Source organism: Limanda limanda, chromosome 13 (genome assembly GCF_963576545.1).
Source record: "Limanda limanda chromosome 13, fLimLim1.1, whole genome shotgun sequence".
NCBI classification, from domain to species: domain Eukaryota; kingdom Metazoa; phylum Chordata; class Actinopteri; order Pleuronectiformes; family Pleuronectidae; genus Limanda; species Limanda limanda.
This window is the reverse complement of record NC_083648.1, coordinates 8,700,483-8,727,961: the sequence shown is the minus strand read 5'-3', so window position 1 is coordinate 8,727,961 and position 27,479 is coordinate 8,700,483. Positions and strand designations below refer to the sequence as shown.

At 42.8% G+C, this 27,479-nt stretch overlaps 1 protein-coding gene across 3 annotated transcripts; it reads left to right on the top strand.

Annotated features, from left to right (window-relative positions):
• Positions 1 to 2,392: 2,392 nt before the first annotated feature.
• On the top strand, positions 2,393 to 27,479 carry yes1 (YES proto-oncogene 1, Src family tyrosine kinase). Of its 3 annotated transcripts, none has more exons than XM_061083827.1 (12): positions 2,393 to 2,605; positions 12,064 to 12,351; positions 13,545 to 13,644; positions 15,173 to 15,271; positions 16,210 to 16,313; positions 16,807 to 16,956; positions 18,832 to 18,987; positions 20,931 to 21,110; positions 21,842 to 21,918; positions 22,717 to 22,870; positions 23,484 to 23,615; positions 25,612 to 27,479. In XM_061083827.1, exons 2-12 carry the CDS (start codon positions 12,072 to 12,074, stop codon positions 25,818 to 25,820), a joined length of 1,641 nt encoding a protein of 546 aa, XP_060939810.1. In that variant the 5' UTR covers positions 2,393 to 2,605; positions 12,064 to 12,071; the 3' UTR covers positions 25,821 to 27,479. The 3 variants fall into 3 exon arrangements, with proteins under 3 accessions (XP_060939810.1, XP_060939811.1, XP_060939808.1); XM_061083828.1 differs by having other exon boundaries at positions 2,393 to 2,617; XM_061083825.1 differs by having other exon boundaries at positions 2,393 to 2,785.

Below are 27,479 nucleotides of genomic sequence, written 5' to 3'. Positions count from 1 at the left end.
TCTTTTTAAAAGACGTAGACAAATGATACATTCTTTCATCTAATTTGGAGAAGTTGTTTGGATTAGATCACGATGAATAAATAGATATGAATGAAAAAATGAAACAAATAAGAAATACCTCACTCAAGGAGGTCATGTTTTCACCCTCATCTGTTTTTATGTTTACAGAAAAAGTCCTGAACCAATTTGTACAAAACTTGATGAAAGGATTTGACAGCTTCAAGGAGAGAGCCTTCGGTTTTTTGGTCGATATCCGGTGGGCAGAGGTATAAATTAAAAAACTATTGGATTCCTTATTGAGAAAAGGAGCATTTGTCCACATTTTAATCAATTTCTCAGGGAATAACGTTTGTTTCATGACGTAAGAAACATATTTCTAAGACAGTTTTAGGGTGGTTTGGTCTTGGAGGACGCTAATGATTGTCATTCTATTTTGATTTGTTTTTATTTATTTAAAATCTTCCACCGTCTTGCAACCTTTCAATTATCTTATAAATGTGAGTTTTTGTGATAAAAATAATATGACGCCAGAACGATGTCCACTAACCAAAGTAAACCATGATTCAGGAAAAAATGTTGTAAAAAATTGCCAGTAAGTGATTCTTGATTTCAGACTATTTTATTAGATCATTCATTTTTAAGCCTTTATGATTTGATTAAGAATAACACAGAGGCTAAAGAAAGTTATAGTGATGCCTTTACTAAAAGTAGAAACAAGTTGAGCGTTTGCTTGTGTGTGTGTGTGTGTGTGTGTGTGTGTGTGTGTGTGTGTGTGTGTGTGTGTGTGTGTGTGTGTGTGTGTGTGTGTGTGTGTGTGTGTGTCTGTGTGTGTGCGTATGTGTCTGTGCGTGTGTTTGTCTGGGCAAACTTGCAGTGCTGCAACTCGGTGTCAATAGGGGTCAGCAAATCACTTCTGAAAAAAGGTTTCATTCATACTGAGCCTGCAGTGGTTTAGCTGTTGTCATTATTTCTGCTGATGTAAGTGGTTTTAGATGTAATCTCAGTATTAACTTCCTCCATCAAAGGCAGTTAGCAACATTTTATAATCATTCCACCACCCACATCAATGATAAAGACATGTAGTTCAGCTGTGATTCATTCAGGAAACGTTAGCCTGTTGAACAACATGTGTTCAGTGCAGATCGTTTCACGGTCTGTGCTGCAGCTGCCTTTACTTTAACAAATGTATACTCACGTAAACCCACACTCAGCACTTTATGAAAGCTAGGGGGCGCCAGATCCCTGCACATTGTCAATATAATTCACTCAAACAGCGCCAAACACTTTTTACATTTTGAGGTCTGAACTGAAAAAACTTTTACGTTTTTTTTTTTTATCATTACATTTTGTGGAGAATTAAGTTTAAAACGTTTAAAAGTTTTAGATGTTTAAAACGAAACCAGATGGAGGATATTCCCTGCAATCACAGACTGGGATGTCGGCCATATTGTGCACACGGGGAAAACCTTTCAATAGGAGATGATGCGACGTTCAGGTGTTATCGGAAATAATACTGATATGACTTCAGGAAAACGAAACAACAGAACTAGAAATACGAAATTAGCATTTCCTCAGTCATTTACTTCTCAGAGTTTTGTGAAAGATGTTTTGTTTTAATATTTTGTGCTAATTCACTTTTTCAAAACATCAGCTAGGAGGCAATGGGTCTAGTTTTTCTTAAAATGTATGCCAGAGCTGAAATGGTGAGTGGACCAATCACTCAGCCGATTAAAATGCTTACTAATTTTAAATATTTTTAAGAAATAATGCCAATGATCCACATGATGTTATGTCTAATGTCTTTGGGGTTTTTTGTCCACTAGTCTCAGAAAGTTTCTTCAGGAGATGGACAATGAAAACAAAAGTTAGTTGCAACCCTAATTTTTCTCAAACTGGAAGTCGGACTCTACTCTAGGTTAGAGGTGAATGGTGGAACTGGGATGTTATTAATTTAGGGAATGAAAAAAACAACATCACGATTTAAAGCAGTTTACATTAAGTGTAAAAGGCATTAAAACAAAATGTAAAGTCAACGCACGACAATTTAAAATCATTTAGAGACAAAGTTACTTGAGTTAACTAGAAAACAATCAGAAATACAGGTGTAAAAGTAACAATGCATTGTAATTATTAGATTTTTATAACATGCAGTTGCAAAGAGAGACGTACACGTGGAGCATAAACAACAAAAAAAGTTGCTTCTCCATGTTTAGTTTAGAAAGCAGACTTGTCCCAGATGTCCTGAAGGACCTTGATGCTTCATTATCATCAACAGAGCAAGAACAACTACTCAAAAGAAGAACTTTAGTAGTAATTGGCGCTTGAAAAGCTGAAAGTCCGAGCTTTATTGTAGCGCCTGAACGCACCGTGATTCCTCCTTTGGCCTCGTCGGCTCCTCGGTGCTCGTCCGGCTATTGTTGTGCCTCTTCCAGGGGAAACCTCGACCCACGATCAGGCACCGATTCCTGGATCTTCTCACAGTTTGGACTTCTCTCCGAGCTCCGTGGGTGTCGACCCGGCGACCTGCGTCCTGCTGCGGGAGGAAACCTCCAGGATCCCGGCAGGCGGAGGAGCAGGAGGACGAGGAGGACTTCGGGCTGGAGAAGTGAGTGAATCGGTATGGGACAGGCTGAGGTTCCACGTTAGAAAGAGAGACAAGGATCGTGCCCGTGCCCGTGCGTGTGTCGGAAGGGTTTTCACTTTTCTCTGGATTGTGGAAAAAAGAGACTAAACTCCGTGCGTAAAAGGCTCCAGAGGACGCATGCAGCCGAGGAACCGGTTCAAGGTAAGAGGAGCGTGGGAGAGGAGCTGGGGTTTGTCCCGGGACTGCGGAGGGCAGCTGGGCCTCGTAGCACCGGGACACTCGGGAGAAAGTTGGGCAAAGGGTTCAGGAGAAGTTTCCTCGGTTTCGGTTCAAACACTGGATGGGTGGCTGTGGCTGATCCAGGAGCAGATCTGTGTGCGTCTTTGCTTTTGGAGAAGGACGAGAATAAAGAAAAAGGAAAACTCCCTGAAGCTGAGGACTGGAGTCTGGAGCTCTGCTCGGTTTTTACTCATGAAATCAACAATACAAGGAATCACATACAACACTTTCCTTGTAGGTTGCACACGTTCATTTAAAGTTTGTTCGAATTTCTTTCACATAACTTCAATACACTTGTAATTCTCTTGTCTGCCTCACCCAATGCCCCCCCCCCCTCCTCCTACACACACATGCACACACACACAATCAGCTGCTGCAGGCCTCAGCTGGACTGGGCCTTTACTGCTGGACATATTGTATTACAGCAGTTTCCCAAATGACCAAACTCCTGGGAGCCTGTTCCTGTGCTTTCCTACATGTTCCTCTCAGACTACTCTAAATCTGTAGTTTGTGTGTGTACAGTGGTTTTAAAACACAGTGTAGTGTAGTAGTAGTGTTGTGTTGCAGTGTGTGTACATGCTCATATATTCAGCGTTTCTGTGTGAACGGGTCTGATGGTGTGCTTATATACTCTGGTTCCACAGTAATCCTGCTCCATGGTAATCCCTGTGTTAGTACAGCCCCAGTGGACTGGACAGTCGTGTCTCCCTCACACACAGAGACAGACACACACACACAGACACACACACAGCTGGGATGGAGAGGGCTGTTGGCAGAGGAGTGAGGAGCACTAACAGGTGGTGTTGGCCGCGGTTCAGCGACTTGAGTTTTAACTGGAGACATGAAGGATCCTCGGGTTCTCGTCCAGAGTCCTCTCAGCGTGAAGAAGACTCACACTATCGTTACAGTAGACTCATGAGATGCTGAGTAAATGTCAAAATCTGACTGAGACACTCTTACGTTTGAGGAAATGGAACAAATATATGAATTTTGCGATTCTCAGATGTTGTGTATCCGTGGGCACAGAGACCAAGAAGAGCTCCTCTGTTTTTAATAGCTTGAAGATGGCTTTTATTCCACCCCAGCCTCGCTCTGGACCCTTTGACAGGCACAGCAGGTGGCCCCAACGGCATGAATGGATGCGGAAGGAAGTTCCTCTTTCTCCTCCTCCTCCTCCTCTTCCCCCTCCACTCACTGTGATTGGCAGAGATGGCAGACTGCCCTGAAGATAAGGCCGAGCTGCGCCTCAGCGAGTGTGCCAGGGCAATTACTGTATTAAGCATCAGTGACGGTTCACAGCCCCATGGAGTGTCCCATCTCTCTGTGATTTACACTGCAAGTCTGACAACTCAGTTCTGGGTGTTATACACTGGATTTATGTTTCAGACTACAGGCGCTTTGGTTGTAGACTTCATGTTCTGGTGTTTGCACAAGTCATGGATAAACCTCACGCAACACTGAGGCAGATACTTATCTCTCCGACTGTTTGTTGTAGAGCTGAAAGGATCAATGAAAAACAAATCAGCATCATTATAGTGTTCGATGCGACTGTTGTGTGGACCAAACCGGCAATTTGATCATATCAACTTGCACGGGGTGTAATTTGAGATTTACATTTTACATCCTAAATGGTGACTCAATCTGTTTTGGTGCCTTAAGCCCAATTCATGCTTCTGCGTGGAAGCTACGCCGCAGCTGGAGAAAGTCCAGAACCACTTGGTCCTGGGGTTCAAGTCTGAAAACGGCTTCACAAACAAATTACAACGGGTTAAACTGTTGCTGATACTAATTACAAAGTCATACTTTTGTCAATTACAAATACTTAGATATTCGTCCCCTGTCGACCAGCTGCAGCAGCAAGCTCTTATCTCGCCCCAGTGATGCACCGTGACACGAGAGCACTACGTTACATCACAGCTGGGAGCGGCCACAGTGCAAAGACCTGACCACACCTCACTGGGATGCTCAATGACGTCAGTGGGCGCTCTGACAAAAACGTTTTACTGGAAACAAAAAAAAAAATACAATGGGTTGAGTTAATGAGGGTGTGTAGGCTGCACCTCTCAAACATTTTCATTATTGAGTAATCAGCTGGTTATTAGTTGTCTGGTTATTGAATGTCTAAAAATAGAGACCAAGGTGAAGCCAGCCGTCAAAACCTCAAATATATTCAGTTTACAATGAGATGGAGCTGAGAACCAACAAATCCTTTCATTCAAGAGGCTGGCACAAGAGTATATTTGACTTTTTTATGTATTTACTGGTGATGAATTATTCAAGTAGTTGCCGGCTATTTTTGTGTCAGTTAATTTAATGTTTTAGCCCCAGATGAGGAATAATTTTGGAAGTTCAGTCTGGACAGAGATTATTTCTGGTGTGCAGCTAGAATTCTAGATGGAGAGTGGTTTTCATTTTTTAATGTTTTAATAATGAAAGCAAATTCGTGTGGAAGTTGCTTGTCTCTCATCAAATTGCTTAAGATTAACTTTCCCTAAATATAATTGTCTAAACTTGAAAATCTAGTTAAAACCTCTGTTAATTTTTACTCAGAGTTTAACTACTTCCTGTGGCAGCACAGTTTGCCTCGGTTTTGTTTGGAGTGGCTTCACAGATTACACAAGGCAGCAGCTCAAAGGTCGAAGGGCCTCTCCCAGATCGTATCATCTTATCTGAGCGGTCACGAGAGCTGCGGCTCACTTCCTGTTACTGAATGTGAAATCACACGGACTTCGCTGCAGTCATTCCTTCTGTATTATCAGGTCGGCTCTGAGGAAATTCTGGAATTTCCATGATAAAAATAACCTCAAATAATAACACGCAGCTTGGACGACATCAGAACTAAATATAGAGGGACCGAAAGCTTTTGTTTGTTGTTTTGTACCAATGTAATATTTATCAATGGTGGTATAAAAGAAGTTACATGTATTGCATTGTGCACGTACAGGGAGGAGGCATAACACGTAATTGTGTGGTACCCGTTTAATACTCAGTTTTGCTAAACGTTTGACATTCTCTGCTCATTAAGAAGAGTTTATATCCCCAACCTTCACTTAGTCTGTAAACAATAAAGAAATAATAATGTGACATTTATGGTGATTATTATCTTTATTGACTGATATGATTAATTAAAAAATATTGATATACTTTTTGGCCTTCGTCTATTCCCTCTGGATTAATCCAATTTTCCTGCGGTTCTTTCTCATGAGAAACTATCAACACTTGCCTGTACAACTGGGTTATAAACATGATCGGAGACTGGTCTCTCTGTATAAATGGAGTCAACCGTTCGGCCTGATAACTTGTAGTGTTGGGATGTTTTTGTTCTTCCTGAACGTCGCCTGCATGCCAGCTCCAGTCCGAGCGTCCCTCCTGCGGCTCTATGGCATTGTTTGTATTCGGCCCTGTGGGAAGCGGCAGCCTGTGTCTCCTCAATCTGACACGGCATCGCTGGCAGTTTGTCACAGCTTTGCATGTCACATGTCCTTGGATGGGCTCTGCTTCCAGCATTTGTTGGAGCAAATACCACTCCCCTGTGTGTGTGTGTGCTTGTACAGTATGGCACTAATTCACAAATATGTGTAGGAGCTTATATGGATTCTTTTTTTTCCGTTTCTATGCCAGATTTCCAGGCTGGCTTTAAACTTAATTATGTCTTTTGCATGGTCATATAACTTTTTCTCTCGGACCATGAGGGATTTAATAAGAGTTTGGGGTTGTAGTTATGTGAAGTTTGTCAAAAATGTTCCACTAACTTGTGTTTTTAAGCCAATGGGCTCAGAGTTGTGTTTACTGTGTTGATGTGGAGCCACCAAAGGAATGACACACTTCTTCCAGATTAACTCAGTGTGGACAGAACTGCCTCATTTAGAAAACCATCTGTGAGAGAATATTCACTAATCTGCCTGTAAATTGATTTTCTTTGAAGTCGATTTGAGACGTCAATAGTTTTGGTAAATTTGTCAAAAGATCATTGTCTTGGCCACAAATATTCCCAGACTTGTTTCTCAGTTTTAGGTATTTTCATGGAAGATTTTTCTTTTCGGGACTCAAACTTATGCTGCAAATGTGTCCTAGACGCTCTGTGGAGTGTTTTGGATAAAGTCATCCATGAAATAGAATTTGTCGTTTACTGCCATGATTTTATTAACTTTTCTGCAGTGATAAAACTGTCCACTCACACCAGCTGTGGCTGTGAATCTGCCCCAGCGTGTGGAAGCATCTGCTTGTTGTGAATATTGAATTGGAGCACTTGGTTTGATTGATTGCCGGGGGTTTTCGGCTCCACTGTAACGATGGCGTGTCTGTGCCCTTATTAGCATTCGCGTTGCTCAGTGTTAGCATGTGTATGGGATTGTGAGTCTGTGGGGGGAGCACCATTAGGTACTTTCTCTTTGTCCATAACAAAAGGTAGATGGGGCCGAATAAAGAGCCTTTCTCTTGGTCCTGAACGGGCAGAGGTGAGGTTTTCTCCTTGGGTGGTTTCAAAGCTGCTTGGTGGATTCCTGATCTAAAAGGTTTTGTTATTTAAACCAAAAAGTATTTATATCAAAGACCACTTTCTAAATCGAGGTTAACTACAACCGTGATCAATACGTTGGTGATTTGGGGAAAGAATATCACAGCTCAACGTTCTAGAGACAGATTTGTGCAAACTATAAAATATGTTGTAGTTCAGCCTAAGCAGCCTCTATTTAGCACTACATTTATATCTAGAAGTGTGCGAGGAGGGTGAACAGCACAAGCAAGGCTAACACCCTATCTCGATTATTTCACCAAAAAAGTGTAACAAAATACCTTGGTTCGCCTGTTTGTCCGAATCTGCACCAAACTCTGTTTGTAGCCTCGGAATACTGACATAATTTTTCTTGTAGCCCTGGATTTGACATGTTTTCATTGAGCTACTGAAATTCTTCATGTGCCACATTTTTACCCAGTAGCTCTTTGAGGGGGAATAAGCGAGCACCAGGGCCTAAGTACGAACAGCAGCAAAATGTTCTTCCTGTTAATGGACTGTGGCTTTCTCTAAATAAGAGCTGTAAAGTCTCTGTAGCAGCCAGAAAAGTGAACCTATCATTAAAAACAAGACCTTCTTATTCCTTCTGTATTAATGTTATCCTTATTGAGTTATTGATAATAAGTGACATTTACTATAAATACAATATCCCCAGTTTCCTTTTGGATTTCCCCGAAGGCCACGTCCTGTATTTTTTGCCAAGGAGGAAAGGTTTGACGTGCCGGGTCACGTGCCAACCCTGTGGGCTCGCTCAGGCTTGTGATCTTTTCATGGCCATTTTACGAGCAAATCCTCTGGGTGCATTATACAGAAAATGGGAAAAGGTTGCCAATTATTAAAGAGAGGGGAGGTTTTAACATAGTTCTCAGCCTGTAATTACATGACAGAATTGAGGAACATTAATCAGAGGAGTCGTTTAGAGAAAGGGAAACCGCTGCAGGAGTCATGAAGTCATCCAGAAATATTGATGGAGGCTCAATGAGCGTTTTTAATCTGCACGAAAGGAATGACTCCCCGTCTATGGAGTTAATCACGGTGATGGGCTTTACATTAAAGCAGTTAATGTTGTGCTCATTTGGAACAACAGGAGCTGTTGTTGCAGGCATCACAATCACTATGAATCTGGTTTCATCAGAGACCCAATTCAGACTTGGTATGAAAACAGTACATCCTGAGATTCAGGCTCCTCTATATATTCAAACTGGGTATAAACAACATAATTTGATCTTCGAGGACACAAATGAATGAGGTATGTGATTAGTTGCATTTGGAGTTGGGGGGGCAGGTAAGATCTGGTAACAAGTGGTCACAGGAGACACATTCAGGACACATTTAAAAACCCCATGTGTACTTAACTCTGTCCACTTATGATCAGAGCTCTCAGGTCAGCTGGTCTAAACAGGACTAGTTACCTAGAGTCTGGAGCTTTTACTTCCAGGTCACCGCAGAGGATTCCAAACATTCTTCCCCTCTTTAAACTACATTTTCCCTCTTTCAACGTGTTTTCTCTCGGGTCGGTCTTTAGTTTGCAGTAGCATTAGCTTCAGGGTCAGGTACTAAGGGTTTAGGACATTTGGAAGCAGGCAGTAGTTGACACGTGGGACAGGAGGAGGTCAAAGGTGACGGTCGGGGTTATGTTGACCTCTGCTCTGTTGTCAGTGCATTCTGTTGTGATGTTGTGATATAGCCGAGGTCAAATGTTTCTTTTTATGGCTTAGTTTATAACAGCGAGGATCTGGGAGTTCAGATTACTGGAGTTAAGCCCAAACAAAACAGGTATTATTCTTCATCGCTACTTGACCTAATGTTTGTTTACATGATAAACAATGGCTCTGTCGAAAATCTCATAATTGTAACGGAGCCACTGGAACAAGGGTGTGTTGTTGTTCCTGTTAGAAAGGTGACACACTTTCAAAATAGTGCAGTTTATGTTGTGGTAACCCAGTAGTTAACTCATCGTTTTAGCTCTACTCAAGTTAGAAAATATTACAATTTGGGCTTTTTTGTGAAGCTTTATCCAGAAAATCCTATTGACCTGACAAAAACCAGCAAGGCATGTGAAACATGCTCCCTAATTCTCTCGTGCCTGACATCTGCACGAAGCAACTGTGCATGTTCCCTCATTCAAATTCAAATGTGTGTTTCAGAATTCACTGACACACAAACACCTGCATTAGAAATTGTATTCAACTATATTATTGTCATTTTACACCAACTCCATGGCTCTCAGCAGTTGTCTTGCAGAACCACACATGCTGTAATTGGTTGTTGTTCACAATGCTGGACTCAGCTCTAGTAGATGGATGATATTGTTCCTCCTTAGAGGGGAAACATTTTAAATTGAGCTGAGATGACCGTTTATTTTTCTCTCTTGACTTGTGCAGCGTCACTTTACCTCTCAGACAATCCCCGCTGCTCTTCAGCCTCATAATAATTCCTCCTCCATTCATCCTGTTCCCTCCATCATTCATCTCGGTGTTTCTGCTGCTTCAGCTTTAACTGTCAGTCGATACTGTTTGTTCATGTGAGGACGTCGATGCACCGTCCATCTGAAACAAGCAGATCCATAGATTGATTGTTGAGCCTCATTAGCTTTAGTTGTAGCTCTGCCCTTCGGGAGTCAAGGCCAGCAGTGACTTAATGAATGGTTTCCTTGACCAGAGTTTATTAGTTTGATGGATGAAAGTGCTGCTAAATTAAGACCACCATTAATCTGCAGAGCTAAGAAACAATCTGTATTCAGCATTTCACCTCTTTGGAGTATTTGTATTTGTTCTTCATTTTGGTTTTCACAAACGAAGAATTTACTCACACCACCACGGCCGGATTTTCATAGTACACCAGTAGGAAAAAGACACTTAAACCTGGAGCACAGGACTTTAATATATACATGAATAAATAAATGATCTCCTCTACTAACTCCTGAGAAACCAGCTCACATAATGATTTTTCTGCCAATCAGTGCCAGTGTTGTCATGACACCACAACTCGTAACTTCCACATGCTTCCTGCATAAATATCTTAGTATCAATACTGAAACAATGGCATGTGAGTCTATTCTAGTCTATTTTGACTTCATAAAAGAATAGAGAATGTAGTGTGTAGAAAACAGACCTCTCTGAATGAGTGCATGGAGTCATCTGTGTTCACTACCATAGCGTGCAGGAAAATAATCCGGTGTTTGAGCTATTAATCCTGTGTTGGGCCTCATCACTCTCACTGTCAGACTTATTTTGTTACTCAATAAAATTGTAGTTTATGCCTATTTCGTTTTATTTTATTCTTTTTATACATGATGTAATCTGTATATTTATAACCTAACGTTCCCTATCCGGTATTTAATGAGATTTCTTGTAGATATTGCATATTGAACAGGGTTTAATCAGATTTAAAACACCTCCATGACAGAGGTCTGTGCTCCACCCTGTCCGTGACAGATATTTGAAGCTTTGCTGTAACATGTTAATACACAGGTCAGAACGTGTATCATTGACCGAGGATCAGTCCTGGTGTTGAGTCTTCATCTGGGGCAGCTTGTTTCCATGTGTCCTGTTGATAGAGCAGACTCTGTAGATGATGCTTTATTCTCATGATAAGATGCACACATACAGACACTTGTGCATTAACTGATGTACAGTATTCATTCCCTGGGAAGACGTGAGGTAAACAACTCACTCACATGATCTTTCCAAATCTGAGACAAACACCGACAGAGACCAACCAAATACTGAGGCCGATTTTTTTTTATCTTTTGTTTCGCATTGGCGAATTTTGATAGTTATCTTTGAAGAATAGGAAACTCACACACTCACCGGTCTTCATATATCAGTGAGCTCAGGAGGGGAGGGCACCAACTCTAAAGACCTGAAAGCTGTCTCAGTAATGGAATGATCTCAGGGGAGAAATGGCCGTGGGCCGCAATACGATCTAGTCTCTACCTCGGCTTGTTGAGCTTTTGTTGGAACTTGTGAAGTCTTGTGAGGTCACTCGTTGGCCTTCAGTCTTTGTTTTTTCTCGGTGGTAGTAATGCTAAGACCCTCCAAAGAGCTTCAGGCTAGTGTGAAGAATATCACAAATATGTCTCACTTTCTCACCCCTGACAAAGCACATAATCTGGCATTGTTAGCTGTCACTGATTTATGAAGTGTCCAGTCTAATTCCGATCCACGTTAGAAGAGTTAAACATTGTTATGTTAACCAAGGTGTGACAGTTGTTATTTCATATGGGTTAAAACATTTTCCTATGCACCCTTTGACCAAAAGTGGGTGGAACGTTTAATCCAAGGAACTTTTTTCAAGGAATGAAAGGTTCCCACCCACTGCTGTCATGTGAACAACCAAGCGCTACAGCAAACAGTTCCCCTCCAGTCCACCTGGCAGCGGTAATGATGACGCTATGTAAACCGTGCAACATGGTGGAGATTTAAAGTGTGCTGCTGTTGATGGTGATTATTGAGTCAACGCTGGGAAAGATACCAGCACTAGTCACAAGGTGCATTCTTAATTTAGACCCTGGTCCCTGGTGGAAACACAAACAGTTCCTACAAAGGTTCCTAGTTCCCGCGGTGGAAACGCAGCTTTAGCAGCAGGAATCTAACGTGTGTGACGCTGCTGCTTATGACCTAATCAATATAAATGCAACCAAACAGTTAAACTAAATGGAACTTGTCCCTCTTCTCTCTTGCAGGCTTGACGATGGGTTGCGTGAGGAGTAAAGAGGATAAGGGCCCGGCCCTGAAGTACCGATCCGATAACTCAAATGCAACGCCACTAAACTCCCACCTGGGCCACTACGGGCCGGACCCCACCCTGATGGGTCACTCGCCTGCCATGAAGCCGCACAACAACAGCTACAACAGTCCAGCCGGCCTCACAGTCTTTGGCGGGGCCTCCTCGGTCATGACGCCCTTCGGTGGCGCCTCCTCCTCCTTCACCTCGGTGGCCGTGAGCAGCCCCTTCCCAGGAGTCATCCCAGGTCAGTCTGATGAGAGGATTAAAGGTTTCAGGGGGGAACACGGGAGAATCTGGCTTTAAAATGTTGCTAGACATGATTGAATTAGTTATTATCATGTTATCATTCAAATAATTTCATAAAACATTGGGTTCCTTATCCCTACAGAGGACAAGACTGAAGCTTAATGTTCTGCTTTGTAATACAACCTAATAGGAAGTAGATACATTGCCTACACTGAATGTTCTTTCTGAAATCCAATGTTATTTTCCTTTCCCCTTTTCAAACTTTTCCGTGTCATCATTATGCGAACATCAGTGAACAACTTCGGATAAAAAAGCCGGCTGAACATTTGCTATGCACAGGATGTTACGAGCAGCAGATGTTATGCAAATTAAACATTTGAAACAAGTCGGCCAAAAACATCAAGGCCGAACAGAAACCCAAAATAAGTCAGTAATATGGGAAGCAGTGCAGCAGGCGTGGCCCCTCCTGAGCCAAAGGAAACAATCGCATGCTCTGAATTCAATGACTTCAGTTAAAAGTTTTTATTCCCAGCAAGTCTTTGACTCGGTGAGACTTTTTCCATTAAGGCTTTGTCGGGGATGGAAATGACGCTCGGTGACATCGAACGTAATCTCCTGCTATTCTGGGTGGTTAATGCACCTTAGATTGGACGGGTGAATTATGCAGTAAACGTACACAACACTGAAGAATGATGCTTCAAAGTGCAGCACACGCATGCACGCAAACATGCTCTCAGTCCCTGTCTTGCTTTTTAAAGTAGGATAATCTGACCTGAGGAGCTGCTGTGCATCTAATCTCGCCTGTTCAATCTCCCCGAGATAAACATATTAGCCGTGTCGTCCCTCTGCTCTTCAGACCACGGACAAACCAACTCCTTTCATTATTATAAACCAAAGATGAAATCATCCTTTTGATTCACAGACTTGAAGTGACGTCAGTGAGGAAGTGGGACACAGTTGTACTCTGTGACACAGACGGAGTTATATTAGAATTACAGTTTCATTATCAAATCTGAAATAAGATAAGACTCGTTGAGAAATTTAATCAAGTGTTTAATATAAAAATAAAGCGGTATAGAACAAATGAGTCAGTCAACGGCTATATTAAAGGAAGCAGCTATTTGAGGCACTGTGTGAATAACTAGTTGTCGTATTTGTTCACCTCTAACGCTCAGTTTCTCTTGATTCCAGGCGGTGTAACCTTTTTCGTGTCCCTGTACGACTACGAGGCGAGGACGTCCGATGATCTGTCTTTTAAAAAAGGGGATCGCTTCCAGATCATCAACAACACGTGAGCATGTTTGCTTTTTTTCACACCAACAGACTCCAGCTGATCCGACGTGTGTGTGTGCGCGTGTGTATGTGTGTGTGTCTGTGTTCCTGCTTGCATTTGTGCAGTGGCCACGCGTGTGTGTTAGTTAAATCCCTCATTGTATCCAGGTCTGATATTAAGGCTGAAATCTGTCTGGGTTAATGGATTCCTCTAATGGGCCATCTGTTTAGTCCCCATCGCTTTTCTCCCGCCACAGTTTCCTTCTCTGCTTTATATTTGGATACTGTCGGCTGAAACGTATATGGCTGCTGCAGCATTAAGCAGAAACAAATTGAATATATATTTAAAAACATCTGAAAAAGGTCATCAGAATATTTTACTCTATCAGTCATTTTCTTCAGTTTCCCTCTTTAAGGGAATAATGAGAAGAATTTATTTATGCAATTTAAATTTATACAATGCTGTTGTTAGTCATTCGACGTCTGTTTTGTTGTAGTTATGCTCTCACAATCTAAAAGAAAACAACAGCAGGTTATGAATACATGTTTTTCTCTTCTCGTTCCGTCCGTAACGCCGACTGACTGAATTTATTTCCCAGGTGTGAAAATGGGCTTAGCTCCAGGTGCTCCACATTCTATTCTCCTCATCCATCATATACAGACTTAAACCGCTGTCTCTGTTCATGTTGCCTTTACAGCCATGAATCTGCCGTCTGCTCTCAGAGAAGAGGTGGAGAAGAGAAACCGATTTTTCTTTTTCTCTTTCTTCATATTTAAACCCACACATTTGCTGTAAAAGACGCCAGGAAAGAAATCAGATTTTCACATATTTTAACGTCCGTCTGTGGCCGTCATCCAGAAGCGTTTACCACCTTTTATTCATTCAATTACAATGTCTTGACTAATTATATTTATAGATTCCATAAAAAGCAATAAGATTAGGTTCAAACCATAGATTGTTAATATAGATGTACAACACTATCAGTTTTCTTCCTTTGTACAATAATAAAAAGCCAAATTATTCCAGAATCTGGTGTCACCATCTTGCTCTTAGGAAATAATTTAGAGCCATTCTGCAAGCTCAGCTAATCGTGGGTCTGTCTCATCTGTCCATCTTCACGTTTCAACCTGTTTTTATTGCATCAAATAACTAATTTAACAATAAACACTCAGGAAGCCTTAAAACTTAAACATGCATAACGTCTACCTAAAATGAAAGAAACAGCCTTTGAGAAAAAAAATTATTTCACAAAAAGCAAAACTTAGAGAGGCTCTGATTCATCAGCATCCACACGTTAATAATGTAATATATAGGAACACGTCAGTTGAGGGACGTCTGATTATTGATGCAGTTTGTGGATTAATTGAATTGGCAGATGAGCTCCTCCCCCAACACGATGACTCAGATACCTGACGTGGTTGAATGACGCGTAATATGACCTTGTTCTTTATTTATCTTCGTCTATGTGTGTACCATCCATCTCTTTTTAGCTTTTAGAGCAGGTTCATTTTTCATTCATGCTTTTGTGCCTGGCTGTTCTCTCCAGGGAGGGCGACTGGTGGGAGGCTCGCTCCATCAACACCGGACAGAAAGGTTACATCCCCAGTAACTACGTGGCTCCAGCCGACTCCATACAGGCTGAAGAGTAAGAGCTCAACGTCATGATCCTAACTCCACGTCTGTGTCCTTCTCTTTAACACTTCAATTAATCTCTTTTATTCTCTCCTCCTCATTCCATTCCTGTTTCTCACCCTGCTCAGTCAGGTCTTCTCTGAGTAAGACACATTATGCAGCTGGGCAGTCACACATTGTGACTAACCCATCACACAGACACACAGGAGGGAGGGAGTGTAAAGACAATGGAGCCCTGTATTGACAGTGAGAGCCGGTAGCGTTCCCATTGCTGTTGAACCGGTGCAACAGAAACATTAAGGGAATGTGCAGCTTTAAGACAGTAGTCTATAAGTGGCTGATGTTAATTTTTCTAATACAAACTATTAAAAGGATAGAGTAAACTTTGCCTTTAGTCCAAAAATGTGACAAAAATCAGTCTGAAAAACAAACTATGCCTGTGAGCTGAGACTCGGCTCTTTTCAAACGACACAGGGTTTGTAGGGTTTCCTTTAAATAGAAAGTAAAATCTCTCTCTTTAAAGGACGGCAGCCCTGATGTTTTATTCATTTATTCATCACGGTGATGAAGGTTTTTATAGATTTCTCATTTGTAATAGAAAGGGTTGCTGCCTGGAGCAAAGATAGTAATCAGCTTTGATGACATTCGCATGGTCTAAATTATATATTAAAACTACACTGAATGGGATTTCGAGCTCAAGCCACATGAAATAACCTTGATGTTTAAAGTCAGGTTATATCAACTATGTTTAATTTGTATTGTTTATGTTTAAGTTTGCCAATTCTATGCCACGATTTCAGATAAAACTGTATTGATCCACACACTGGGGAAATTCACTACATATCACTGTGTTTTCCCGACTTTAATAAGAAAGTCCTCCTGCTCGTACAGCATGCATCAAACTGACGGCTCCTCCAGGGACTGACCACAGGACTTTGTCTCTCTTGACAGGTGGTACTTTGGTAAAATGGGCCGCAAAGACGCCGAGCGCTTGTTGTTGGTTCCAGGGAACCAGCGGGGAACTTTCCTGGCCCGAGAGAGTGAGACGACTAAAGGTACGAGAACTCTTTCTGTTTCAAGCAGGACTTTGATTATAATGCTGCAGTTTCAATACAGCACAATTATGCCAGTTGTATTTTTGTCAGTGTGCGATTGAGAGCCGTCCAGTTACTCCACTTAAAATGCGTCTCCTGTGCAGATTGTATATAGATATGAAGGTAACCTGATCAAATTGACAGGAGTGCGCTGCTTTACTTGTTGTTATAGTGGCTGCTTGCTGCCAAGCTGCTACTTAGCTGGTTTGGAAAAGTCGAATGTGATCGCACATTTCCTGAAGTCGATGCCAAAGTGTCCTTGGGTAATTGGGCAAGATATACCCCAATGATTTTACATGGCACAGTCCGATTTATTTATATAGCACATTAAAAACAACAGGATCTGAGCCAAATTGCTTCACGATCAAAGGAAAGTAATGACATGTACTTTATGTTGGTTACACTCAAGTTACATGTGTGTGTCTTACAATTCCGATCGCTGTATATTTTGCAGGTGCCTACTCTCTGTCTATCCGGGACTGGGATGAGGTGAAGGGAGACAACGTGAAACACTACAAGATCCGCAAGTTGGACAACGGTGGTTATTACATCACCACCCGGGCCCAGTTCGACATGCTACAGAAGCTGGTGAAACATTACACAGGTATGCAGCTCGTCCACAGTATCCACACACACACACATCTCACTCTGGTGCAGGTACAGTAGGTAGCATTTAGGCAAAGTGTTGTTTACACCGGTGACAGATGCTCTGGCTCCAGGAGCAGGTTGGTTATTTGTCCTTTCGAACTCGTGTTTTTTTTAACCTGCAGTGTGATTCAGGCAAAGATGTCGTTTAGATAGTTTGGGGTTTGTTGTCTTTTTGAAGGTTCTCTAAAATATATGTCGTCCTTGTTTCCTGCTCTTGTTTAATTTGATATTTCAGTCATCAGACTCAGGGTTGGCAGAGGAAAATGTATTATTCAGCTGCAGATCTGATGTCGGGAAAAGTTTTAGAGTATTGTTTTGCTGAAGCTTCTTCTGCTCAATTGTTGCATTGAATATCTTCACTGTGTGGGACATATCCAGAAAGAAGCACCATGTGAGGCTATATCCTCACAACTTCATTTCTCATTTGAAACCGCATTAGCTCTGCTATGAATCCGCTCGGCATCCACACTTCTGCAGAGTGTTAGTGCCAATAAAACGAAGAAGTTGGGAAACACAAGAGAAGCCTTTTAGTCTGGGTGATCAAAAAGGTTTGGAAACCATTTCACAGAAACTCACAACTGCTTGCTGATTGGGTCTTTTCGTTCAGGACCTTTGCTGAATCATCACACTCCTCTGACGTGAACCCTTCAGCCTGCATTAGCCTCGGATCCCAGTGTGTTCCAGCCTTTGTGCAGTTCAATTCTGCATTTTACAGTTATACAACTGCGTAGGAGATTATTTGAGCAATCTGTGACAGTTCCTTGTCTGTTTACGTTGCCATTCGCATGCTCAGTGTGTATGAGTGGTAACGAGATGTGCATCTTCAGGCGTAAGTGTGGACGGGGCCAGATACGGAGCCAAACCTTTCATTTGAACAGAGATCGAAATCGTAGATGTATTAATGTAGCCTTAAGCAAAAAGAGACCTGACTTCAAAACATGTTTTAGTATAAACTGCTGCACGATTCTATTAAGCAGGGCGCTGTCCTCAGAAGTCCCCCAGAGGTCTTTCACAAGAAAGTGTCTGGATGTAGCAAAGACTGTTTATCGTTGCAAGAATAACAGTCCGACTCGAAGAAGCAGATTCCAATAAACACAAGGACTTTTTGTTTTTCGACTCTTTCAACAATTCCCGGTCTTTGCATTGTTGACCCGGCCCTGCTCGTCTCCACATAATTCCTGTCATTGACTCCCTGACTGCGACGCTCATTAGAACTGACGACTGGTGCATTCAAAGCTCTGCTCTGTCCCTGGAAGTGTGGCCTCTGGAGTTCATCAGACGTGAGCAGGAGCTGAGAAGAATGGATGTCACCTGTGGAGCCGTTGAATATAACAGACTGTCCCTTCATTCTCACTCCCTGTGCAGAATAAGGGGACATTTCACGAGAAGCTCTGTGCTGTCGCTCTCAGCTATGGTCTCTGTATCTGAAAAGGCTTCTGCACCAAAAACAGCACATTTTATCTCTTGTGTTTGTTTAATAGTGAAATCGGGTTCAACGCGGTTCACAACGTTATGGTGAAATAACCAGGACATTGTATCATGTCTAGAGGGGAACATAAAAAAGAATGAAATGCTTATTCTGTGAGGAATGACAGTAAAAGCATTGGGGCTCGGCAGAGCTGTGAATTTTCTTCATTGTACTTTGGGTGTTGTCCACTACAGTTATAAGTGTAATGTTGAATTCATGATGTCTGAAGACCCTTTACTGTGGTTTGACTGTTAAAATGCACTTAACTCTACTCAGTGGTTGTGTACTTGTTTAACAGCCTGATCACTGACCAGCTCCAAACCTAACCTTCTGTTTTTTGCCCTTTGTGTCTGTCCCTCTCAGAACATTCGGACGGTCTCTGCTACAGACTGACGACCGTGTGCCCGACAGTGAAGCCTCAGACTCAGGGACTAGCCAAGGACGCCTGGGAAATCCCTCGAGACTCCCTCCGACTGGAGGTCAAACTGGGACAGGGCTGCTTCGGAGAGGTCTGGATGGGTAAGAGGCCGATGCCGTACTCCACCACACAGTGTATCGCGTGTTTCACAAACACACAGACTCACATCTGCTATGCATACAGTCTTGTAATGTGGTCTTTGCTTGAATCTGACCAAAAAGAAAACACTGCTCGTAAAAGCTTTGCCTATTATTATGGCTGTGTAGGAATTTTATTTTCGTGAAGACCACTTGTGCTCTCATACACTGACTGGACGACGTAAGTGCAGTTTACTTTTGGGAATGTGGAATAGACGTACCACTTAGGCCTGTTAACTGGCTGGCTGCATGTTTTCTGTGGAGCCACTTATGCTCCATTAGAAGAAGGTTGGATTAAAATTAGATGGAAGGACGCAGCTAATATCATATTTATACAATTCCCTCGAAGGTCAACACGGAATGTCACATGCGATAAGTCGACAGTTTTATTGCCTTACAAGCAACAACTTATGAATAAATAAAACAACACAATGAACGAACCTCCATGTTAACAAGATAACATCCAATAGTTCACTCTTCGTCCGTGTGAATGTGTATCAAAGGATTTATTACTTACTACGTTTTACATACATACATTAAATCATATATCCACAACAAACATTCCTACACTCTGTTGTATATATTATTTTACACAAACACATATCATGAATTTTTAAAGAGTAAAAACAAGTGTGTACATACAATATGCGTACATGGCTATTAGTGCTTCCATCCAGAAACACAGTATCCGCCGTGCATTATTTATGACTGATGTAAATTTAATGTTAAACAATCCAGAAGTATTAAAGGCATGTGAGCAGTGTTCATGGAATGATTCATGAAATGGAGTGGAAGGGACCTCGGCCTTGAGCTCTTCTGCTGCCACACTGACCCACATACTGATGCAAACTCTGATTACTGATTGCTGTTGGTTTGTCACGCACACACACAGAAACACACACACACACACACACACAGATCTTAGCGATCACAGGTCACCTCCTACACTTCCCCGGGCTTTGTGTGAGACGAGCGGCCTTTCAGCGCACGCCGCTCTCCTCTTTCATCTCCCACTCTTTCATTAAGCCCGGCCTGGAGCGAGCCTCGACCTGCAAGCCTCCACCGAGCCATCCCAGAAATCCCTGTGTGTCGCTCCCTGCGCTGTTTGTTCTCGACGGGTTTTCTGCTCTGCGCAGTGCAAATCCCTCCTCTGCTCATGCGTGATTCTGCTTTCTAAATCCACCGTGTGTGCTCGTGGCTTTGGCTCCCACTGCTCTCCTGTCTCCGCCTCATATCATTATTACCAATAATCATTGCTCTACTTTGTCCTTCAGCGCGTGTGTGTGTGTGTGTGTGTGTATGTGTGTACGCAGCTAGTTCAATATGATTCATTCATGAAGGTCAGCCTTATGACGGCAGCAGTAGATCTCCCGGCTCAGCTCTTTGTATGTAAGCAGGGCGTGAGTAAGTGGCTCTCAACCAGGAAGTGGCTGATTATTTAAACTGTTGTGTCCCTTCGCTCCCCAGTGGCTCTTTGCACATGGGAACGCTGCCAGAGATCAGTGGCCTCGCAGTGGATTTTAGGATTGGCTTTTTCAATCACTTACAAAAGGAGGAAGAAAAAGTATTTTTTTAAGTAGAGTCAGTGTTTTAGTGTCACAGTGAAAAGCTGCTGTCATACATACACTGCAATGCAAAACTCTGAACTGTTGATGACGTTTCTAGCACATGACGGATGCAAAACTTCAAACAAAATCAAAGAGAATACAAATATCTCACAATGAACGACCGGTAGAAGCTGCAGACAAAGATGTGCACTTTGAAAGACAACAAAACTGTCAAGCTTTTAGTGATAATGTCCAAACAAGGGTCTCATGTCCTGTGTTTATGTCCCCTAACTAAATGAATGATGTGCCTTCATTTGTTGTGTACGTCTAACACGAGTGAATGTTTGGTTTTTTATTCAGGCACATGGAACGGCACCACCAAGGTGGCGATCAAGACCCTGAAGCCCGGCACCATGTCCCCGGAGGCCTTCCTGCAGGAGGCTCAGATCATGAAGAAGCTTCGACACGACAAGCTGGTGCCTCTGTACGCCGTGGTGTCCGAGGAGCCCATCTACATCGTCACCGAGTACATGGGCAAAGGTAAGAACAGGATCACACGCAGAGGGAAACACTCGAAGATGATTGGGAAACAAGTAGGGTTGCAAAATTCCGGGAATATGCAAAGTTGGAAACTTTCCATGGGAATTAACAGGAATATACGGGAATTAACGGGAATAAACGGGAATTCACAGGAATTAACGGGAATAAACTGGAAATGTTGTGGGTAATTTATACTAACTGTATTAACCTTGTCATATACAGACATAAATATACACATTTTGTTTTGTCATGGTATGATTTGAGCCCTGAGGAAACTTTGGGCACTTGACTATATGCTTCTGCATCGTTGTGTCATTCTTAACATAGGTCTTTGCACAGTATTTGCAAATGTACACAGCCTTTCCTTCTACATTGGATGAGGTGAAATGTCTCCACACATGAGATAGTGCACGTGGCATTGTTCTGTAGAATAAGATGAGAAAAAAGTTTTTAAAAAAACACTAATGCAATGCCAGAGATATAAATAGTTAGCAATGCTTCAATATCCATCAATGTTATACTCATGTGCTGTGCTTCTATAACACATTTATTTATTTCATTTTTAATATATTACCTCAGATGTGCTAAATGTTTTATTGGTTATCAAGTGTTCATCTCTGCTTGTGAAGAAGAAGCATACCAACAAAATACTGAGTTTATATTTGTATTTCGTCCTCACACACACCGACGCTCTGTCCCTGCTTGACGGTCGTCTTCTTGACTCTCCACAGGTAGCCTGCTGGACTTCCTGAAGGAGGGCGATGGTGGATATATGAAGCTGCCGCAGCTGGTGGACATGGCTTCACAGGTAGGAACAAAACGCAGCATCTGAATATTAACAGAGACGCAGCAGCTCCTTGTTCCCCCTCTCCTGCCCGGCTGCTGCTCTCACGCAGCCGGAGGGAAGGATGATTCTGCATCAGCAGCAAAACAGAGAGACTTTCATGTGGACGAATGTGTGTTTGTGAGTCAACTATTCAGTCCCTGTGAGTAAGGGTTTCTGTTTGTTCTCCATCTGGCCGTCATATTAATTTAATATCCAGCTCTGACATCTCTACCCTCCTCTCCCTCACCTCCTGCACGAGCCTCCACTCGTTCTCCTCCACTTAACTGCCTGTAGCACTTAAACACTGCTCATCAGAGGCCACTTAAGCTCACTGGTTCAGTCGCCCACTGTGATCTGCTCTTAATTCACCTCTCTGCGCTCCGCGGGACCCCCCACCACCCCCCCCACCCTCTCCTCACTCAGCCGAGTGGAAAAGTGTTTGAGAATTAGAACGAGGCTGAGTCCCTGAGACGCCTCGGAGGGAGTTGACAGCCAGTGTGAGGAGGTCGGAGAGATGGGTTCAATTGTTCTTGTCACATGTGCTGATATCACTGTTTGTACTCTGCATTCATATCTGGGTCAGATCTACATGAATGAAGAGTGTTTTTCCTAAAAAGACAACGCACTGTAACCAGTCTTTAGTTAATATTTAGATGAGTTTTTTTGTATTCTGTTAAACCTATAAATGAGCTTACAGTGACGGCTTCATTTATTTGCATCCTGGACTCGTTCTCTGCTGATTCTCTGTCTGATTCTCGGCTCTGTCTAATCTGTTGGCAGATCGCAGACGGCATGGCCTTCATCGAGAGGATGAACTACATCCACCGGGACCTGAGAGCTGCCAACATTCTGGTGGCTGACAACCTGGTGTGCAAGATCGCCGACTTCGGCCTGGCTCGGCTCATCGAGGACAACGAGTACACAGCCAGACAAGGTCGGTGTGCGTGTGCCTTTGTGTGTGGGTTTGTGTGTGTTGCACATAGATTTCAAAAATTTGAACAAATAGACATCACAAATGTACTGAATGCTAAAAATCTGACCACGTATCTTCAATTCATGTTTTATCGTCATTACAGCCTCAGACTGGTTTTAAAAGAAAGATTGATGTTTGATTGTCTTTAATATCTTATGTGATCATGAACTGAATATAAGATCTTAGTTGTCTTGCTCTCTGAAGATGTGACATTGGACTTGTGATTGTGAGGAATTACATTTTCTTGACTGAACAGTGAAATAATGACAGGAAACAATCAGCAGGATGATTATTTACAGCCCCACCACCAGTTTCTATCCCTTTTTCTAATCAACACTGACCACAACACCAACACATTTCTTTAATCACTTGTTGTGTCTAATTATGGCCTTAATTTGATTTGTAGCCAAAATAATTAGCAGCAAACTCTCTGATAAGATATTCACACCATTTTCCTACAAAAAGTGCTATATTTAATGAATTGAGGAAACATTCAGCTACTGAATCCACGATAAACCAAAGTGGTTGTTGAGATCTATTCCACCTCCTTGACTCCTCCTTCTCTCCGCACCAGGAGCTAAATTCCCCATCAAGTGGACGGCTCCTGAAGCGGCTCTTTACGGCCGCTTCACCATCAAATCGGACGGCTGGTCGTTTGGTATACTACTGACTGAACTGGTGACCAAAGGCAGAGTACCATACCCAGGTGAGGATATAAGTTTACCTTCACCTTCTTTGTTGAATTTCCTGTTTTAGCTTCTCATCATCTTCAAGACGTTGCTCCTGAAGACACATGAACGTAGAACATCAGAGTTTCCCTCATGGGAAACGGGAATAATTCACTTTGTCTTCAACGTGCTGATCTGATTCAGTGGCTTTTAATAGTGTTTTCTCACACACGCAAATCAGAATAGAACAGAACTGCTTATAGATGATATGAGTCAACGCAGATGTCCAATGATTTGTCACTACATGGGAAAGTACCCCTTCCTCTCCCTGTTTCCCTGCCGCTCCATTTCTGCCCCCTGCTGTTTTTGAGCGGCACTGCAGCCTGTCTGGTGTGGGCAGGGTTTGACTGGCACTGATTACAGGCTGTGCCATATGGCAGACTTAACCACCATCTCTTGCGGACGGCCATCTGGCTCCTCTGGCCTCCTCGGCCTCAGTGCAAACCGTTCAGTTTAATGAATTCACCACAGAGAGTTCTGAGGGATGAACCCCCCGATCCCCGTCTCAAAACGCTTCTATGACTCACGGAACATTTGCGGCTCTGGTCCTGACGTGCTGCGTTATTTTTGGGGAGTTCTATTTTGGTTCCCCGGGTAGAGCAGAAGGCAGGTATACCAAGCATGGGAACACATCATCTTTATCTATTTTAGACCGGGTGTATATATAGATACCTATATACACTCTCCTGTATATGACAAGCAGAGGATTTCAGACATAAATCACCGTAACAACCCTCAGCCTCCGACACCGCCACATCCTGGCCTCAGCAGTCGCTGCCGCGGGCTTTTCCTCTCTGCGAGTGTGAGATAATCTGATCCCCACTCTCCCACAGTGAGATGCGGGGGGGCTGGTGGCGGCGGGGGGAAGAGATGCGACCATGACCACCGACTCGGTGTCATAACCTCTTTTAGCCGCAGTTAAGCTCCCCGTGGAGCCGTCTCTGGGTCACAGGGTTCAGATCGCTGTCTTCCCGTCCTGGGAAGGAATCCACCACTGGGGTTCTCCCCCCCGGGCAGGAAGGAGCCGGACACATGCTGTTTGGTATTTGTTTGAAATTGCTGCAGCTGCAAAGTTAGATGCTGGTAATGTTTTATTAGATATTTGAACACTGAGATAGACATTTTATCTTATCTACTAATCCCAGAAATCTCGGACTGTATGTATACAGCTCTGATATCTTGAGAACCGTTCATCTTATCGGCTTCACACTTGGCATGTGTGTTGTTAAGGGCCCAAGGAAGTGCAGCGTCAGATTTTGTGAGATTCATTCAAACGACTCCTTCAATATTTCTAAACATAGCAGGGGACGGCCCTCTGGTCTGCGACTGGGACTCGTCAAACATTAGTGAGGTTGTTGATCTCGACAACAACGTGGTCACGACAACTGATTGTCCAGCTCGGGGTTCTGTGTACTGAGTCGAGCTTCACTGAACCTTTTATAAACCGGTGAACAGCTCTTTGTGCAGCAGCTGTAGCTCCAGGGTTCTGCTTGGACCGAGTCCAGCAGCAGGTCTTTACATACTGCTGCTCAATAACTGCAGGTCACAGTTTCAGTTAGCAAACGTCAACCATCATTACCAGTGACCAAGAAACCGCCCATTCCAAACAGGCAGGTTTCGATTGATCACTGCACTGATTTCTACAAATCACTGGGTTTTAACCTTAAAATTGACCTCAATTATTCCAGGAAATAATGTCCCAACTTCCACAAAGAGTTTTCTTCTTTAACACAGCGGTTGCGTGGGCTTGTTCTCCCACTGTCTGCTGCAGGAAGCCAACATCTTCTGATGCCTGCAGCTGCATACTGGGTTGTTTCCAAATTAAAATCGGTCATCAGCAAAATTTATTTCCTTAGTTCTACTCAAATGACCCAGGGTGATTTGTCGGGCAAGTTTTTTTATCAAACTTTCATTTTGTGAACTTACAAAATCCCTGCTATCCATTTACATCCTATTTCTTGTTCTTTTCCCCAGGTATGGTGAATCGAGAGGTGCTTGAGCAGGTGGAGAGAGGGTACCGCATGCCCTGCCCCCAGGGCTGCCCCGAGTCTCTGCATGAGCTGATGAGGCACTGCTGGAAGAAGGAGCCGGATGAGAGACCCACATTCGAGTACATCCAGTCCTTCCTGGAAGACTACTTCACAGCCACGGAGCCACTGTACCAGCCGGGGGACAACCTCTAGTCTGATTTCAGGACAAAGTCTCTGTCGCTGCAGAGACTCGAAGCATCGGACACCAGAAGAGTTCCACACGGCTGCGGATGCTCGGCTGAAGCTGCAGAGAAAGAGATTTTACAAACTAGTCCACAACCACACTGGCTCACTTGCAAGCGCAAGGAAAAAATAAAGCATTTTCTGAAGTAGTGGTTTGTCCCAGGTGGTGTCCAAGTGTGCAGATCGGTGCTGGTACGTTAAGCTCTGGGAACCCTGCTGATCAGAGGAATCCACATGGACCGGCCACAACACTGTGATCCAACAGAGAGGGATTGTCTCCCGATTGCAAATCTACTTGCAGATGCACAGTTAATTTTTTACTTTTTATAAATGATAGATTTCCCTGATCTGCTCCAATTCTCCCCCTTTTTATTTTTGTTTTATTTGACAAACACGATGCTTCGATACTGGAGTCGAGATCTTTTTGTATGTACAAACATGAGTGTGGTTGGTTGGGCGATGACTGTGTTGGTTTTAAGTGGCCAACAGCTGTGGTTGAGTCGTGAAGTATGTGCTGCGACTGTAAAGCGCCGTTAGAGAACGGTGAGGTGAAGTCAATGGGGGGGGATGGATGTAAGGATGAACTGAGATCAGATGTTCACGCAGGATGTGCAGGCAGTGTGTGTTTCAGCAGGTGTTATCAGACGGACGAATGAGAAGATGAAAGTGATTTGAATGATTCTTTTTAACACTCGAGCAGAGAATCACGTCTGTTTATTATGTTTCTACATTTTGTCATTTAAACCAGGGGACTTAAAATCATTAAGATGTATTTTGATGTTTCACAGATGCAAATTAAAAAAAAAGGAGATTTCTCATTTAGCATTTTATAAATGTTTTGAAATGGACACTTCAGCTGTGAAATGTAAGTCGGGTGGAGATTTTTGTCTTTTCCGTGCACAACTCTGTAAACAGACTCTAACCCAGTTGTCGTCACGTCGCACACGTCTACACAGTTTAATGATGCAGTAGATGAGTCAGTGATCGACGGACGAGGGGACTGTTAGATGTGTTAACTTCATGCTGTTGTATTTCCTCCTGTTCGGTCAAATCCCACCAACTCTTCACACGTCAGGTTCTGTGTCTGCCCGTGGGAAAACTTGTATCCTAACCCAATTCCGCAAAAAAACAAATCTCTTAATTTGTCAATGCAACTATGCAAAAAAAAACAAACACCCAGCGATGTTAACCAAGAATACGTGTTTCTCCATTTTTATCCTATGGTTTTTTTCCAGAACTCTTATTCCCCCAGCAGTGAACATGATGGATCACTTCATGAACGAGAAATAAATGGAAGCAGACGAAACACCTTGCACACGCTCGGCTCCAGATGGGGCTTTAGAGCTTTATAGAGATTGGGAGTTTGAAGTGTTTAGAGGTACTTCCACTGTGTGATGAGAGACTTGAGATGATGTCATTCAGCAAGAAAGCTCAAGAATTGGACAAAGATGTGAACAGTTCCTTTTTTCTTTTTTGTTATTATTTCTTTCTGTGCGTTGCTCACAAGAACCTAATATGTGATCGCTCCTAAAAGGTGGTGACTTGAACTAATGGAGAGATAATAATGAAAATACTGAGAATGGTAACTAATATGATTTTTGTACAGAAAAAATAAAAGTTTTACTCAAA